This window comes from Falco naumanni, chromosome 8 (assembly GCF_017639655.2).
Source record: "Falco naumanni isolate bFalNau1 chromosome 8, bFalNau1.pat, whole genome shotgun sequence".
NCBI classification, from domain to species: Eukaryota; Metazoa; Chordata; class Aves; order Falconiformes; family Falconidae; genus Falco; species Falco naumanni.
In genome coordinates this window covers 42,298,586-42,316,635 of record NC_054061.1, presented here as the reverse complement: position 1 = coordinate 42,316,635, position 18,050 = coordinate 42,298,586, and the positions used below count along the sequence as shown (strand labels likewise).

Below are 18,050 nucleotides of genomic sequence, written 5' to 3'. Positions count from 1 at the left end.
ATCTGAGAAGCGTGACAATATGCACCAGATGCTTAAGAGAAGGTGCATTTTTGGAAGAACTCTGTAAGATCACAAGTCTAACGTTTTATCTAGAACTTTTGTTGGTACAGAAATTGAGAGGCAATAAAAAAGCCTGTAACTTGACTTTGCAGTGACAGAGTCAACAGAATCAGCCCCTGCTAAAGTGGAAGAAAGAGCCACCAAAATGCAGTCTGAAACAGGTTGGTTTCTTTTCCAAATGCATTGATAAAATCTACTTCATAGCAAGCTATGATAATTCATAGTAATAAATTACTATACTATGGATGTGTGTCATAAGCATAGAACTAATTTTAATGTTTCAGATCAGCTAACTTTTCCTTTGAAGTACAAATACTGCTTTCTAAACCACAGATGTTTTACCTTTGCTGTCTACATTTTGTATTGGTCTCTGTGCTTTACATTTCATAAACGAAACATCCCTGTTTTCTCCCCTCCCCCACAAGTTGTAGACAAGAACAAGCCAGAACTACTGTGATTTTTTTTTTTTTTTTATACCTCTTAACAAGCCTTTCAAAAGCCTAAAGCCCAGTCTTGTTTTCAGAACCCTGCCTCGTGCTGACCTTGAGCTGCATAACCTAGGGATAAGGGATAGGAGCGAATCTGTGTCTGTCTTTTGGTTTGCATCTGAACAGCCTTTGAAAACACAAGTTATAAATACAAACTGCGTGCATAAATGGTAGTTCATACCTTAAATTATTTGTTGGGTGCTATGGAAAAAATGTGCTATATAAAAGTATAGCTGTTTAAAATGAAAGACTTTAGCTGCTGAACATAATACTTTTTTTAATTTATGTAGTTTGTGCTGTAAAGTACGGTCATTTTTTAGCATCAGACTATAGGGTTCGGATACAAGATATGGCATTATGAGGATTCTAAAATTTGTAAAAACTTTTTAAATAATCACTGGCGATACAGTCTGGAAAAATCACTCTTCAATGATGAAAAAGAGAAGGAAAGAAAAATCACTCTTCCCTAAGAATGAAATATATGATCACTATACATGTGGCATGCCACTGGCATTACGTGATGCGAAACACTCAGTTTCTTGCTAGTTGACAGGAGCTCTTAAGTAGTTTTCCAGCTGTTTTATTTGGCATGCCAATCAAATTGTTTGGAGTGGTAAAACACAAATGTGCCACAACAAGAGTTAAAAAAGTCACCTGCTGTCCTATGTCTCTGGCAAAGGGGAAATAATTTGTAAAGTTGGGCTTGGTTTATATTTAGGGTAGTTTATATAAATGGTCCAAAAATAACTTTGATAGAAATAACATATAACTTAATAAATGGGAAGTATTGACCTATACTGGGCAGTCCAAGGCTGAAGACGTAATGATGCTGTAACCTTTCCTTTTCCTAGCTGTTGTAGCAGATGAAAGAGGATAGTCGTGACTTTTGTTAGTATTTAACTTTCTGTGTTGAAGTCTGTGTTTATGTGATGGTGTCTAAGTTGATGAGCAAAAGTTATCATGCTACAATTTAAAATCAAGATTTTTTTTTATTTTCTTGAGCTTGTTTCTGTCTTAAGATTGTACATCCATGCTAGAACTGCGTTTACTATCACTGTAATGTCCAACTGCTGCATGATAAACAGCCCTGAACTTCATAAAAATGGCTTCTTTGCTTTTCCATAGGTTTAGCAACCTCTGCTTGAGGCGTTTGAATTTTGTAATTAAATATTTTAATTTAAGCTGTAATAGAAAGAAATAGAAAAATGTCACCTTCTTCACTGGGGTTAGAACAGTCTGTGCTGAGCCCTGGGATTTACCTCTGCAGTTAGTGCCAGTCTTCATTCCATAGTTCTGCTGCTGATGTCTTCATGCAGTGTCCTTTGCTGAAGACCTAGTACAATACATTTATTTTTTTTTTTTTAATGCAGAGACAAGTCACATAACACAGCTTCACTGCCTTTTTTTTTTTCTTTTTTTTTTTTTTTTTTTTTTTCTCATGGGATACTGCTGCTCTCTGGTGGCATCTCTGAAACTGTCCTGAGGCCTAGAATAAAGGGTCCTTTTAGCAAAGCCCATCGTGCTGTGAGAACCAATATTCACCTGCAGCAAAATCAGTTGCAGTACACTTGGCCTATTTGTAGTCTGAAAATTACACACATGTGGGTATTGTTTTAAATGGATAAACCAATTCAAAATCTCTTTAATTGCTAAGTTGGACATAATTTTAACTTCACATAAACTCGGTAGTGCTTTCCTCCATTTGGGTTGTTACTGCTTTGATTGTGAGGCATCGAGAAGTGTTGTGATTTTTTGCTCAGCTGTGACTGGCATTCCCAAAGGAGTTCCGTTATGTGTTGCTGCTACTTTATCAAATAATCAAGAAAAGTTGCCTTCTGCCCTATAATGAACCTTTACAAACATTCAGTTTGGTGTCTTAAGTAGTGCATAGCTAAAAGACACATATACGTTAAGTGGAATTATGCTATATAATTTGGAAGAGGCAATATTTCTGCTGTGAAATGACAGTTTTCCCATGGTGTTAAAACAACCTGTACCTTGACAAAAGTGGTTTGAAGGCATGCATCTACTAGAATAAACATTGACAGAATTAATTTGAACATTTGGGATTATAAACAACAATTTATTTTCTCAATTATGATTTTTTCCCCCTTCCCAAAGTTTAATTAAAGCTCAGTCGTTTTTCTAGGAAAGAGGGTGAAATGGTGTTTAAAAAAAAAACATTAAAAATTGCAGATTTTTAAATAATTTCCAGTCAAACAAATCCCTTGATATAGTCTTGGTTACAGTATCTCTTAAGAAACTTTTTAAGGACTGTTGTGTGAAGAGCAAAACGACTGGCAGATTTGCATGATGTAGTCAGGCTTTCTGACTGGTGCTTACAAGCACAACAGCTCGCAGAGCAGCGTCGACCTGTTCTCTGTTGGGCAAAGAGTGTTCTTGCTGTGGCAAAGGAGCCTTGTAGTTGGTATGTCAAGGTATGTCTTCACAATGTCATCCTCTAGGCTTTTAACAATACTTTTTAGGGCTAGTTAAAACTCTGTGACTAATGTTCATAGAGAATAATTTATGCATAAACAAACCACAATTTATATTTTATGTAGACTTACATATAGCATATACAAGCAATAAGGCAACTGTATGTAGCCAGTATTGACATCAGTACTTCCTAGCAATATGTTGCATATAAAAGCTAAACTGAGGGTTTGGAAACAAGTCATAAAACCTGAATTGTTCCTCTGGGGAGTTAACTGCATGATGTAAGTGAAAGATGGCTGTTAAGTGTTGCTTACGTATCAAATGCATGCAGACTTTATTCTGCTGCAGCAGTGGTGACCCAGGTCTGGAATGAGATCCAGTAACAGATGAAAAACTAGATGAAATTAACTCCAAGCAAGGCCGGTATTATGCTGACAAATGAAGTAGAGCATTTTGGAAAAAACTGTGAGGGTGTGTTTTGTTTGGTATTATGTGTTTGTGGGTCAGGTTAGTCTACTCCAAAGCTTGGAAGTGTTTCTTGCACAGCAAAGGACAGACTTACACGTAGCAAGTCTGTCTCCTACCAACATGTTAAGTTTCCATCCCATCGGTTTAAGTACAACCTGGCCTTTGTTAAACTCCTCTTCAGAGGAAGAGCGACAGAGATGACAGCAGGGTCTGGGCACAAAGCCATAGCAACCCCGGAATGCTTCCATTTGTCTTGTCAGAAGCCCTGGCTGTACTTTGTTGTATAATTCAGGTTTCTACAGAGTATTTAGACCGAAGGTCTTTAGTCTCTCTTTGTTCCTGTGGCTGGTGATGGCTCAGGCCTATGGCATAGTAGTTCTCATTGGATAAGGAGACAGTGTTCTTGAGAGCTGGTTATGGGCTGTGGAATAGCCTCAGCGGGTTTGATGTTTGCCCACATTCTGTTATGCTTTGTTTGTGCCTTATGACATATGTATTTATCTTTGCACACATAAAATCATATTGCTATCGATAAAATAATCTCCCAAAGTACAAGGCTGCTGGCATGACTTTTCTGTAGATAGAGAAGAAAGGATTTGGTGGGGGGGAAGAGAGGGCCCTTAGTAACAGTAAATTCTTAGGGAGTCCCAAGTCCCTTTAATACTGGTGTGGCGTATTTGTATAAACCTGTGCTTAAATCACATGGAAGGAGCTCGCCTGCACCACTTTGCAGTCTTGCTCCTCTTTCCCTGGGGGTCTAAATCACCTCTGCATTCAGTGATATGACACATTGATCACATTGCTTAATGTGTAACCACAAAGCATTACTACAAGAGTGCAGTACGAAAAACTGGAATTAAATAGTAAAATGCTTGGCTTTTGTAGTTGCCCTATAACTGTGAATGAGTAATTTGGTATTACTGAAATCTTAACTAATGATTCTGTTGGGAAAAGCAGTTTCTGTTCTGTACTGAGACTTTTTTCTACATCTGCAGTCCTCTGTTGTGTTTCTATAACAGTGTCCTTCTCTAGAAGTACTGGAAGTATTGTAGGATACCAGTCTGTAGAAAAAAAGCAATCTAAGATTTTTCATACTCTGGAATCTGCTACTTTCCGGTATTGCTTGGTTGAAGTCAGTGTTTTGTTTTCAGTGTCAGCCTTGGTTTGCACTTGGAAATTTACTGGTACAACTTAGAAAAGTCTGAAAGCTGGAAGCCCAAGTGCAAGGCGTGTACCAAACAGGGACTGGTGTGTGCACAGCTGGCAGGAATTTCCCTGGTCAGGTCAGGCAGGGTGCGTTGCTTGTATGGCCTGGTTGTTTCCAGTAGCCTTCCATGGCACCATATTGCACTATATAGGTGGAATTACTGTCTTTGTATTATAGAATGCAAGTTGCAAAGCCAAGAAGTTAATTGTATGGTCTGTATCCTACTATTTGAAAAACGTCAATCATCAACTCTTTGTAGGAAGATTTCTGGCAGGGAAGTAAAGCTAGAGATTGTTAATCCCTCTGGAAATCAAAATAGGTGGATTTATTAGTTTAACTTCAAGTACACTTTTATGTGTGCCCTAATACAGTTACTAAACCTTTCAGTTTAACTGTGCTCTAGCTGCAAACTTCAGTATTTATGTGGATTAACACTTTTCTATGCACTTTGTTTTTGTTTATTTCTACTGTAACACAGGGCACTGCACAAGACACCTCTGTTTTAAGACATTAGGATCATTACGTGAAATTTTTGACAGTGGTGATCAAACTTGTTCAAACCATGGGCAAAACTGAGATTTGCTTCACGCTTTAGTCCTCTAGCATGCCTACTCTGATATAAAAGAACCATTTATTTTAAACCTTATTGAAAACTTAATGTGGAATTATTAAGAAATCTGGGTAAAATAAACTGTCTGCCTCCATGAAATTTGGGATTATGACATTTGTTAAATGTATTTTGATCTATCCTATTCCAGTACTTCTGTTAAACAGGAAAAATGTTATACAGCAGTTACAGATGCAGAAACAGATGGACAGGAGCATGGCAATGAGCATGTTCTCATGTAAAAAGAAAGAATTGGAAAGCACCAGAAAATACTGTGACGTATAAATTCTGAATGACTCTGTCTTTTTATGGCCTGAAGTATGAAAATGTCTCAGTTTTCCTTCTTCAAACTACTCTAGGCTGATTTCACCAGTCCCTTTGCATCTGTACCCTGCATTGAGAGCTGTGGGTTGGTTCGTTGTTTGGGGTTTTTTGTTTGTTTGTTTTTTCCTTTCTGTGAATGTAGGTGTAAGGAGCTTGGAATACAACCTGGAAGAAATTGATGAAAGGGAAGAGACGAATGTGCAACAGAGAGAGTACAGTGAAAGTACAAATACCTCTCTTGGGATAGGAGAGGTTACTGCAGCCTTCAGCTCTGCCGAGGTACCACTGGAAACTGAAAAAAATGATCCTGCTTCATCAGCTCCAGCTCCTGGCAGTGTTTCTGTAGACAACTCACAAAGCTTCCAGGAAGAAAAACAAGAAAATATGAGCACAGATGGCAAGTAAGTACGTTCTGTGACAAAGAAAGGAGCACTGGGGAGGGAATGGGGGAGGCAAATAAAACGTAGAGTGCTGTTTCATTGTGGAGTGCAGAATAGAGAATTGTGAGAGAGGAATGAGCTTAATATGCTTAGCTTTCATTGTAGCACTCATCTGTGCACAGTAATTCATGAAGCTTTTCAACAAAAATGACAAAATGTTCTGCAGGCTATTCTGTGTAAGCCTCCCTTTCCTTACTACTCAAACAGCTGGGCCCCAGAAGAGCTGAACCTGGCTCTAAAATACTCAGCATATTTACTAGAGCAGCATGCTGTGAAAAAATTTGGATTGATTAGTTAAATAAAAACTTACAAATTCATTCTTATGGTTGGGGAAAAGCAGGTAGCTTGGCCATTTCTGTTCTTCTGGGCACAGTTATCTATTGCTTGGATATTTGTTTTGGTTTTAATTTTTTTTTTTTTGTCTTTTCCTTGTATTGACCTGGCTCCTGATCTGCTCTTAGGAAAACAAGTTAATTCTGCCTTTAAATAAACATGTTAATTTCCTTATTCAGTCTTTCTTCCCTTCTGGTGATACTATACCTTTGCCCTTCAGCATGTTTGTTAAACTACCTGACTCAGCAGGTTTCCAAAGTGAGTTAGTGCCTGCTTGAAATAAATGTTGATTGTCCAGAGAAGTCCCATTGTGTTAATGTAATTCACTATTTCTCTGTTCCCTGGGGCAACTAAACTGGCTACTATTCCCAAATCAAACTAAAAGAATTATTGTACTGAAGCCAAAATGTGTGACAGCCTTAGTAACCAAGAACTTTCATGGTAGTACGTAGAGCTTTGACTTGTATTTCAAGGGTCTTTTTTGTCAGTCCAAGGCCAAATGGGGATTTGCAAAAATCTTTGGTACTCCGTCCTGACAAGTATTGTGCCAGTTGCTTTGGTGTCTCTGCTCTAATGGGGATCTGCAAGGAGAAGGATCAGCCAAGTGTTATTTTTTTTTTAAGTTGTGTTGAACTTGCAAATTATCAGACCAGTGTTATTGGGCCAGTTTGGCCAGTTGTCCAGGGGATGTTTCCCACCCCCCTCCACTAACTTGTAATAGCCTGTCATGGTCTGTGATCCTGGTGAGTATCACCGAATATGTGCTGATCTCTAACCTCAGAGTTTGGCAATCATTTATTTTCTGAAATATCACAGGGATTCCAGAATGATGGCTAGGGGGTTTCTTTGACGTTATATTTCTGGAAACCTCTTGATAATTCAGACCATGTATATAAGATCTAGTTACTTTGCAGAAATGCTTTTTAATCAGACCAGGGATATGTGTAATATTCCGGTCAAACCCACTGATTTCTATAATGATACTCTGGTGTTCTGTGGTGGTGTGTGTGTGTGTGTTTGTTTGTTTGTTTTAACAGTTCAGTCTGTGAATACATGTAGTTCAGTCCTTCAGCTGTGTTCAAGGGAATGGAGATAGGCAAGAGTACAGAGTACAGGACTGAGCTTTAACTTTCTTCCAACAATAATTTTAAGAGTATATGCTCCTATTTAGTGGTTTATTGGACACTTACAGTGCATTTTGGATTGTACAAGCAACATGAGGTTGGATGGTTATTGAGGAATTTAACATTTTAAATGATTCAAAGCAGGTATTTCAGCTCAAGGCACTACTTCCTGACAACCAATGCACTTAATGTGACAAATGAATTGGAATCTTCATAATCGCAGCATTTGTAACTACAGAAAATAAAACTATCTTAAACAGAGATACAAGTTTGAAGTTCTAATAATGTTTTTGAAGAGAAATTTTAATTATTTTAAGCCTTTAAGCTTTTTTCATTTACCTTGTTAAGCCAAGGACAATATTTCCCACCAAAAAGATGAGGGTTTTATTCAGCACTTGTGCAGTTCTCTTGTCCCCCGTGATCTGAAGACAGAAATCGTATGCACTTGCAAAATGTTTGGTATGCAAGTAACATGTTTGATGTGTGCTTCTTTGTTGTTCTAAAGGTATTTCTTGAAAGAGACAAAGTTTTTCATCACTATTTTGAAAATATAGTACTGCACAGTTCATACGCAGTCAGCATCTTGTGCAGCTTCCTCTGTATTGTGGCAGGGACAAACGCAAGGGCATGTTTCTGAATGCTGGGTGTGTCAGAAACACTTCACACTAAGAACAGTTATGTGAATGATAAACCATTGCGGCTTCACTGAAACTTGAGTCGTGCAGTTTGAACAAGCCCCTTTCCAGTAACGAGTTAGGAGGGGGAGAAAAGAAAGGAAAACTAATCGTCTGCTTACACAGAAGAGAGCGAAGCTGCATGTCATTTTGGTAAAATACCATAGCAGCATTTCCTCTTGTTAAAAAAAATAATAAAATATATCTATTCTGTTGAGTACTCCAATGTTTGGCTGAGTGATTCTGTTTTGTCCATCTGTGTTTGGAGAATATTGCCAGTTCTCTTGTATAGTTCCTTGTGTTTACTGAAAGGAATGATACCAGCATATTTAATGTACTGTTGTGCTTTGCAGAGGACTACAGACTGAGATAAGCAGTGAGCAAGCTGCATTTGAAAAAGACAGGAAGCTTAGAATTTTGGATCAAAATAAAACTGATGGTGAGTAGTTCCCACTCATTTTTAATACTTCAAAGCAAGGTTGAAGGGAACTTTTCTATTCCTTTGAAAAAAATGACAATACAGTCAACTCTTGAATTGCTAGTATGAGATTATTTGCTTTGTACTTTCTATAGCTCTGGCGTATCCTCTTTGAGATGAGGTGACAAGAATTGACTGCAGTTTTGGATTTTGGGGGTTTCATTTTTAATATTTTTTTATTATAGTGGTAGTGAAAGCTGCATTGTGCTGTTGTAGGGCAGTATGGTTGGAGTGGTGTGGAGGAGAGGGAAGGCTGGACAGAGTCCTGGCATGGGGTGTGACATGGGCATTGCACCCCAACAGGGAAGGAGGGGTCATCAGTTGTTCTTTGCTTACAAAATTAGCATAAGTTTTCTGCATGAAAATATTTTTAAACACGAATAAAACAAAGTGACATGCTGATTTGTAAAGAAGTGACGCCATCCTGTGCATCTGATGGATCATAAATTTTTCTGCGGATTTAGTGACCTGACTGATTTATTTTACCCTTTTGTGACACTGATTTTCAGATTTATATATTAGGCCTTCCATAGTCTTTTATATTCAGCACACCTCTCTTTATAAATCATAACAACATACTGCAGGAGTCCTGTTTATATGTGATATAAGTTTTAACTGCCATTTTATAACCTACTTGAAATGAAGACTTCTTTCTTTTTTTTTTTTAATACCACACCAAATGATTGTTTTATATTTAAAACAGTTTGACACAAATATTGCTGTGTTTTGGAGAGGACTATGTGTTTAGTCTGAGGGTAGAAAATTGAATTATCTGACCTGCTAAACAGTTGGAAAAATAAAGTTGGAAGATTGCTGTTGTCCCTATGTTTTCCAGTTGTTCCCATGTACAAATACATAAGGTGTAGTTGACACATAATATTTATAAAGTTAAAACTAAAGAACAGAAACCACAAAAGTATGGAAATAACTAAGAATTGCATCTAATTTAATATTGAATAGTCCTTGAGCTCTTGAGTCACTGATGCCCATATAATCAATTGAAATTCATTAGCACTTTTAAAATGTTTCTAGAATAGGTTTTCTTATTAAGTTGATGCATGACACCAGTAGCCTGTTAATTAAGGAAGAATACCTGAGTTAGAATACTATTATTTGGCAATACTAGTCAAAGATACGTATATCTTAAATACCCTTTAAAAGCAAGTGTTAAGGAAAATCTTAATATTAGCGAGGAGGCAGTCCTTGTAGTTAAATACATTGGATGTGGGGCTTTGTGATGTAAGGGGGAAGACTGAATCTTTCTGGCATTTGTATTAATTTTGGAATCTCTCTTTAACTTAAAGATCACAGTGATACAAAACTCCTTACAACAACAGAAGAAAGAAAAGAACTTCAGACAGCCAAAATTAAAGCAATCGATTTTAGAGAAAATAACAAGCTTGAAGTTGACAGACTATCAAACTGCCAGGCATGTAAAAATGACATCTCTGCAAGTCATAGGAATTATCCTCAGCTGAATCCAGAAAAACAAGATCAGAAAACAGATCAAACCACCCTGAACACTGTAAAAACTCAGGATGTTGCAATCCAGACAGGTACATCGGATAGCAGTTTAGGAAGGACTACACAGAAACAAATTGTTGTTCCTCAGGACTGTGAATCATCCACATTCAGAGGACTGGTCCCTCAGCACAACACAGATACAAACAACCCCCTTCTTCAAGTGACACATGGAATACAAGAGGATGAAGATGATTCAATGGAGCAAAATCTTGAGAGACAAGAAGTTACCCATGAAAAAGTAATTTCCATAAAAGATCAGAGTCACATCTGTATACATGAAAGTAATTTTGCTTCACCAGAAACAACTGTAAAAATTGCAGATGGCTCTCCTGTAAAAGGTCACCCTCTTTACAGACAGGACACCAAACCTAAACCCAAGCCTGCAAATGAAATTACAAGGGATTACATACCAAAAATTGGAATGACTACTTATAAAATAGTGCCTCCAAAATCCTTAGAAATAATGAAGAGCTGGGAATCAGAAATTCTAACAGATGATAAGGAACAAGAGGTATCTACTTTGGAAAACCCTCTGAAGCATGAAGACCCCAAAGAATTCCTAGTTCAAGCTGAAATTCCTCAGCTTCCAAAAAGTGTGGGTCATTTACAGGCTGGTTCCCAAAATGAAGCTGCAGCAGCAAATGATCTGCTGGACAGAGTCAACAGGGTTTCTGAACGTGTGATATCTGGAGCTGAGATTACTACTGAGAGCAATCGGGTGGAAACAGAGTCTTCCAAACAGCGTGTCCCATTGATACTAAGCTTGGATAATACAAATGCTTCCTCTGAGACTCAGGACAAGTCAAATGCATTAAGTCCTACAATGAAGCCTAGTTCTTTTTATCTGCAAATGCAACGAAGAGCTTCAAGTCATTATGTGACATCTGCAATTGCCAGAAGTAGTGTTTGTGCTCCTAATTCCATTCAAAATGAAGTTAAGAATACAGAGATGGGAAAAAAAATCTCACCACCTGATCCAATTTCTTTGTCTTTACATAAAACAAATACTTCCTTTCCTCCAGCACATGAAGAAAAAGTTGATAGAAAAGAAACAGAACCCTCCACTTCTCCTGTTAAAAGCAATAAACCTTCAAGTTTTCCCTCCTGTCCACCAGCACCGCTGAACCTTAGAACTCTAAGAACTTTTGCAGTTCCAAAGCCGTACTCCAGTTCGAGACCATCCCCTTTTGCTCTTGCTGTCTCATCTGCAGTCAAAAGGTCACAATCATTCAATAAGACACGTACAATCGCTAGCCCCACACCGAGAGAGGAATGTCCTGTTGAACTCTCCCCTGCTGCTTTGGCAGCTGAATGCTCTTCAGCTACCTCTGTGCCTCAAGTGAAAACCCCTTCCTTACAGACCATAACAGGCGGGTCGCAAAATAGTCTAATGGAAAAGGTAAACTTTATTTCCAATAGTGGTTGGTTGTTGATCCACTGTCAGTCCTGTGAGGAGCGGCTGAGGGAACTGGGGCTGTTTAGCCTGGAGAGGAGAAGGCTCAGGGGGGACCTTATCACTCTGCAACTGCCTGAAAGGAGGTTGTAGGCAGGTGGAGGAAGGTCTCTTCTCCCAGATAACAAGCAACAGGACAAGAGAAAACAGCCTTAAGTCGCACCAGGGGAGGTTTAGATTGGATATTAGGAAAAATGTCTTCACCAAAAGGGTTGCCAAACATTGGAACAGGCTGCCCAGGGCAGTGTTGGTGTCACCATCCCTGGAGGTATTTAACAGACATGTAGTTGTGAGACTTGGGGACATAGTTTAGTGGTGGGCTTGGCACTGCTAGGCTTACAGTTGAACTCCATGTTTTCCAGCTTAATTGATTTTATGATCTAGTGCAACCAGTCTAGAGACTACTCTCTGAACTGCTTCCTGGTCAGAAAGTGCTGTATTCACACAGTGTGAGCACCTTGTGGTGTCTAGGAGTAGCACAGCATCATAATGAAATACAAGAATACATGGAATGCAAAACCTCATTCAGGTTATTGGAAATAATTATTTCTTGTCATAATTAGCATCCCCCACTTCAAAGAACACTAAACCGAATAGAATCATTTATACGCTGTGTACCTATTTTTATGTCTAGAGTGCTTATGGGTTGTTCTTTATGGTTCTGTGTTGGTTTCTTAAGTTTAATTCTGAGTAGTGTGATCAGTTTGGCTTCAAGTGACCATGACACACACACACTTGAATGGGGGTATAAAATTTTCCTGGCATAATTTTCTGAAGGAGAAATTATGTGCTATAGTGGAGATGTGGCTGATCTCTGAAATCTTGAACAAAGCAAACACCAGAAAGGTGGCACTGACATGCAGCCTTGTGCCAGGTTGACTTCATTTTCCATGTATGACTAATCCAGATTAAAGGGTTTTGTTTTGCTTTTCCTGCCACTTCCTTTATAGAAAGGCAGCAGTGTGAACAGTGAGCAGAAGAGTCAGGCACAGTCAGGTGTTTCCACTGACCACCCACTCCCTGTCACTAAGAGACAAACCACGACGACATTCCAGCGCGCTGACCCAGAACAGATCCACCAGAGCTTGCTAGCTGCAATCCGCTCTGGAGAAGCTGCTGCCAAATTGAAAAGGGTGAGTTTTCTTGGTTGCATCCCTAACAATGAACTCATGGTACTTCCTTCAAAATTACCATATTAATGCCTGACACTAAAAGCAGTTAGCTTCAGCACAAAGTGCTGCCAGGAGGTCTCTTTAACAATGGGAAAGGAGGTGGGGAAGAGCGTTCAGTTTTGCAGACTGAACTTGCACACACATAGTTTCATACGTCCATGTTTCCAAACAGTACAAATCCAGTGGGAAATATTCCTGAAACTAATTAGAAATCTGTTATCAATTCAGTATCTCTTCCGTAAAATCAGGAACATAATTACTTGTTTGTGATTCTATAGTTTGGAGTACTATGGTTTTAGACACATGCTAAGCAGCTTCACCCTAGGCCTGATATAGCTGCAATCTTTTGCAGGCAGATGACATACCTGAGTTTTGAAGGTTGTATTTTTCTATTGATTCAACTCTATCAGATCCTTAATTCTTCAATGTACTTCAAGCCTCCTGCTGCTTTTTGGTGTCATTAGTGAAGTATTTCTCGGTGTTTTGTCAACAGTCCTGATAGTACCATCTTCCCCCACCCCCTCAAGTTGAAACCGTGGCTTAAGTTTTCCTTTCTCTCCTAAAATTCACCTATACTTCTCTCATTGGGCAAAACATTGCATGCTTTAAAAATCTGCATTGTTTTAAATTTGTAACCAGGGAATTTATTGAGTGTCTCACACAAAGCTGTCTTGACCCAGCATTAATATTTTGCATTATGTATTGAGGAATAGTTTCTCATTGCAGAAGGTTAAAGAAATTCAGTAGGTTTTGTTTTTCCTCCCTTCCCACTTGAAACTTGAAAGAAACAAATGATATGTGGTGGGTGGATGCAAGGAGTGTGTTTGGTGTTTGTTTCATGGAACTCTTTGTTTCCCTAGGGTCGAAATCTCTTAGTATGATGGTTGATGTTAGAACAAGCCATTTCATATGTAAGGTTTTGCTTCAGTGTAGCACTGCAACAGCCTCTCTGAGGCTTGTAGACCTCCCATCATTTCTACGCTGAATAGGAAGATTCAGTTTCCCAGAAAGGTTACAGGCATGCTCAAGTAGTTTTTTGACCTCTAGTCCATAAAAGTGGTACATAATACACCATAGTGTTACATGTCACTAACCACAGCCACTTTAAAAACAGAGTAAGATACAGAAAATGCTGTATTGTTCAGTCCACTAGAGGTCAAATCTATCTGTTCTACCAGAAATATTGTTAGGATTTTGTTTGTGTATGTTTTTATTGAGGGTGGGGTTTTTTCCCCTCCAATGCATAATTACATTTTCAATAATACTGAACTTTATTGATTTTGTGTAGTGTGTGAACTTTTGTTTTATGATTCTATGGGAAATATGCATAAGCATGGCTGTTGGCCCGGTAGCTTATAACTGGTTTAAAACATAAAATTTATAATGTGCTTTTCAAAATCCAAGAAGTCTGTTTTTACTAGAAAGAAAATTAAGCAAAACTTCATGATGTGGTTATTCATTCTTTTCAAATAGAAATGTTTTGGGATAGATTTGACCCATATAGTCTTTGTCACTCTAGGTACAAGAATGGCATTGGGAAGAAGTGAGAGATGGTGATTAAAGTCCTTTTTCCTCTCCCTTTCTTTTCTGCGGGCAGGAGATATTCTTTCTCAGTATAGTACATGTTGAGACTGGGGGTGAGGCAAGGGCTAGACTTCCTAAAGAGAAATTACAATAATGAAGATTCTGTAGCCATGAAGAAAAGCTTTCTGCAACACAGAAACCTGAAACAGGCTTCAGAAAAACCCTGAAACATGCACACACAAAATGCAATGAAGAACCCACTGAAATTTTGCCAAACATAAAACTGAACATGCTGTTCTTTTCACTCTTACCCAAAGCACGTGTGCTGTGGTACAGGTATGTCTGACGACAGAAAGAGGTTTTTGGCCCATGGCAAATTTAATAAAAACATGGTCTTATTTTGTGTTTAACATGGAGGACTGGCAGTAGGACACAGAAACGAAGCGTTTTGTATCAGTAACTTATTAGCACCCAGAAGTGATTTCCAGTATTGAGAGGACTTTTAAAATGCATTCTCCTCATAGCTTCCACTGTCGTTCTGCACTCATTAAAAGGAGTAATGATGTGATCCATTTGAGTTGCAAAAGAGGTCTGTCAGGTACTTGCTTCCCTTTTTACCTCTTAACACACTCTCCCTTCTTTCAGCTCTGTGAAAGAATCGTTAGAAAAATAAAATGTTGGCACCGCTAGCCAGATTCTTTATTTTTCCCCTATTTTACTTAATATGTTGTGAATATGCAGTGCTGAGATCTGTGGCCTTTTGTGTTGCTGGTCTTTTCTGTTCAATAGGGCCCTCAGTAATTACTAACCTAAAATGGGTCAAGTGAGGTTTCTTTTTAACCATTTTTCTCTTCAGAATGTTTTCATTGTGTTTGGTAAACTGTGTGCTGTGGTATGTGGTTTGCATAGCTGTTGAGCATCCACAACTCCCATGACCTCCAGCTGGAGCTGTTCGTTATGCAGCTCCCTTGAAAATCAGGTCTTTGCTATCTATTCGAAAAGTTACGGTTTGCTTCTGATAAAACAAACATTACCATGGTATAAAGGAGTGTTAGAAGATTTTATAAGAAAGCAGCCCTGTGTAATATTTTATAAAAAGTGTTTGGTTAAGTGATGTTTTTTCAACTATTTCTTTGCAGCCAGGTCTGGAGAAGGACTAAAAATTATGCGTGTTTTCAATAATTACACACAGAACTTTTAGATACAACAAAGTATGTTTTTAAGTAATTTCTTATATTACCACTTCCATAGCATCTGTGCTTTGTTCAGAAATCATATAGGAGATCTTTCATTGCAATGAGAAAAATGCTAACTGAAGGAACGTTATTTCTCTTTCCTTGAAGTAATACTGTGTTACATACTACAAAGAAAAGAATCTGAAAAGTTAGGTTAATATTTCTTTTATCTTGTTTTCCTCCCCCGCCTCCAGGTTGGTCCTCCATCAAACACCATATCTGTCAATGGAAGAGCCAGGCTTCCGCATTTGTGCTCCACAGAAGCAAAAGCTAATCACTAGATGCTGTACCAAATATTTTGCACTTTACTACTGCTTCATAGGCCAACTTAATACTAACTACACGTTTTTGAAAGTGTAAATGCAAGTATATGTTAATATATTTTTGTCAGTTATAGGAATTTAAAGCTGGGTCCTTTGATGCCTTGGAAAGGTTATTAGAATGTGTAAATTATGTAATATTTTGCCTTTTTCTCTTTATAAAGCTGACTATGCTGCTAAAAAGGTTTAAGAGAAGGTGCAGATGAGCTTTCCTTATGTTAGAATGAGAATCAAAATTTCTTGATTTTAGCCTTCAAGACTGAACAATATGTAGCACTATGCTGAAAATTACAGATTTAAAGCAATCTAAGAATTTTAGATCATTAATTTTCAATTGTTCAATTTAACAGATTATATGCATTTAAATCTGTCACATGCTGCCTCCATAATACTTAGTTAAATTAAATTTGTAATTAATAGAAAAACTTAATTATAGATTGTTTTGTTCCTTCAGTTGAGAGTAGTTGGGATAAGGATCTTGATTTTTCTAATATCCTTCAATTTTTTCCTGGTAGCACACACAGAAAAAAAATATCAGGACATAAATTATTGGAAATTTTTGTACTACTTTTCTTAACAGTAGCACTACATGACGTTTCTCATCTACTCTTTGAGCACCTGTATATAGTATTTACCTAGTGCTCAGATAAGCAATACTTTTTGTGAACTAGGTATATTTTAAAGTAGTCATCAGCATATAGTCACTTACTGATAAAATGAAAATTCCAATTTTGATATGTAATGAAATACAAGAATATTTTTTTCACTGGAAGTGTGACTAAAGAATGAACTGCTTTGGACTTATTAATGTAAAATATTTTAATCTTAAAACAGCACAATAACACACTTATAAAGCATTCTTGTGTCTGAGAGTGTCTATTTATAGATTAAGCATTAAATACCAAAATGGCAATATATTTAAAAGAAAATGCTTCATGTTATGTTTTATCTATTTTTCATTTCTTGTCAAAGTTATATATTTTGGGGAGGGGTGGAAATACGACCACACTCATGAAATAGTTACGCTGTGGATGCATGCAGCAAGTGCTGGGGTATTTGCTATATTAAAATATTTTCTTGCTGGACTTGATTTAAATAAACATAATTGTGTTTAGTTTTTATTCTTTAACAATATATTTATTTTGTACTTCGCAGACATTCTGTAACAGTTTCAGAAACTGATCTGTATGTGTATTTCAAAGGGTTATTAATGGTTTGCTGCCAGGTTTTTGTGCAATAATCGCAAAGAGGTCTCTTTACTTTTCTAGTATAGAGGCAATTATTGATTACAAATAACAGTGTTAACTTAATGCTGAAACCCTTCAAGGAATGTTTTAGTAAATAAAAATTCATGAAGAGCTGATGAACGTTTGTTCACTGCTGTTCTCTCCTGCACCTTAGTCCCCTGTCACCGCCTGTTAGCGCTTCCTTCTCCTCCTTGTTCTTGCCTGCAGCCAAGGGCTAATTCCAAGGGCTGGGGGAATCCACGTGGTAGTTCAGAAGATCTGCTTCAGGGTGCAGTTGCAAAAGAACGCTTCGTCCTTCACTTGAAAATAGTGAGGCAGAAGAGGTAAGCTTTTTTCTGGTTTCTAACTGGGGCTTACATTCTAGATTCACTGTGTCTTGAGGGACAGACTTGAAAATTATACCTGGCTCCCAGGATTCTAGTGTCTGTGTTCATCACGGTAGTTGAAGCCCGTGTTTCAGGCATTGCTGTACGACATGCTGGTCTGTAACTGCCACAGAGAGGTTGCACTGGGAAAGGAACCTCCGTGTTTATACTTTGGGTGGGAGAGGGTTACATGTTTTTTCTCAAACCTTGGTATTCTTGCCAATGTGGCTGAAGTTATTTTAAAAGACTAATTTAATCTTCATCTGTGGTAAAACAAGTCTATATGACACTTTTTCAAACAAATCAGTGGAATCCAATTATTCTGGCTTGGGGTAAAGTTCAACTAACTGTGTTTTGTTGTTTTCTTTGGTTTTGACTACAAAACTATACTGCTGTATGTTCCTTAGTCCCATATGTTGAGAGTAGGTTGCCCTTTTATGTGAACTTCTGAAGGCAAGTATTGTCTTATGTAACAGAGATTAAAACTAAAACCACTTTGCTTGAATTTTAGTTTCTTGTCTGTGTAACTGAAATTGCTTGATAATTAACTGAAATGTCTAGACGCACT

General features: G+C 37.9%; 1 protein-coding gene across 6 annotated transcripts in view; it reads left to right on the top strand.

The window, feature by feature from the left end:
• Positions 1-17,233, top strand: part of COBLL1 (cordon-bleu WH2 repeat protein like 1) — an 86,536-nt gene extending 69,303 nt beyond the window's left edge. For 5 of the 6 annotated variants that reach the window (XM_040602827.1, XM_040602828.1, XM_040602826.1 and 2 more), the window contains 6 exons: positions 153-221; positions 5,733-5,994; positions 8,518-8,603; positions 9,947-11,565; positions 12,570-12,752; positions 15,745-17,233. In XM_040602827.1, coding sequence (XP_040458761.1) covers positions 153-221; positions 5,733-5,994; positions 8,518-8,603; positions 9,947-11,565; positions 12,570-12,752; positions 15,745-15,831 — 2,306 coding nt within the window. In that variant the 3' untranslated portion in view covers positions 15,832-17,233. The remainder of the gene's footprint in view (positions 1-152; positions 222-5,732; positions 5,995-8,517; positions 8,604-9,946; positions 11,566-12,569; positions 12,753-15,744) is intronic. The other variant, XM_040602825.1, reaches the window with a different exon arrangement.
• Positions 17,234-18,050: the final 817 nt, after the last annotated feature.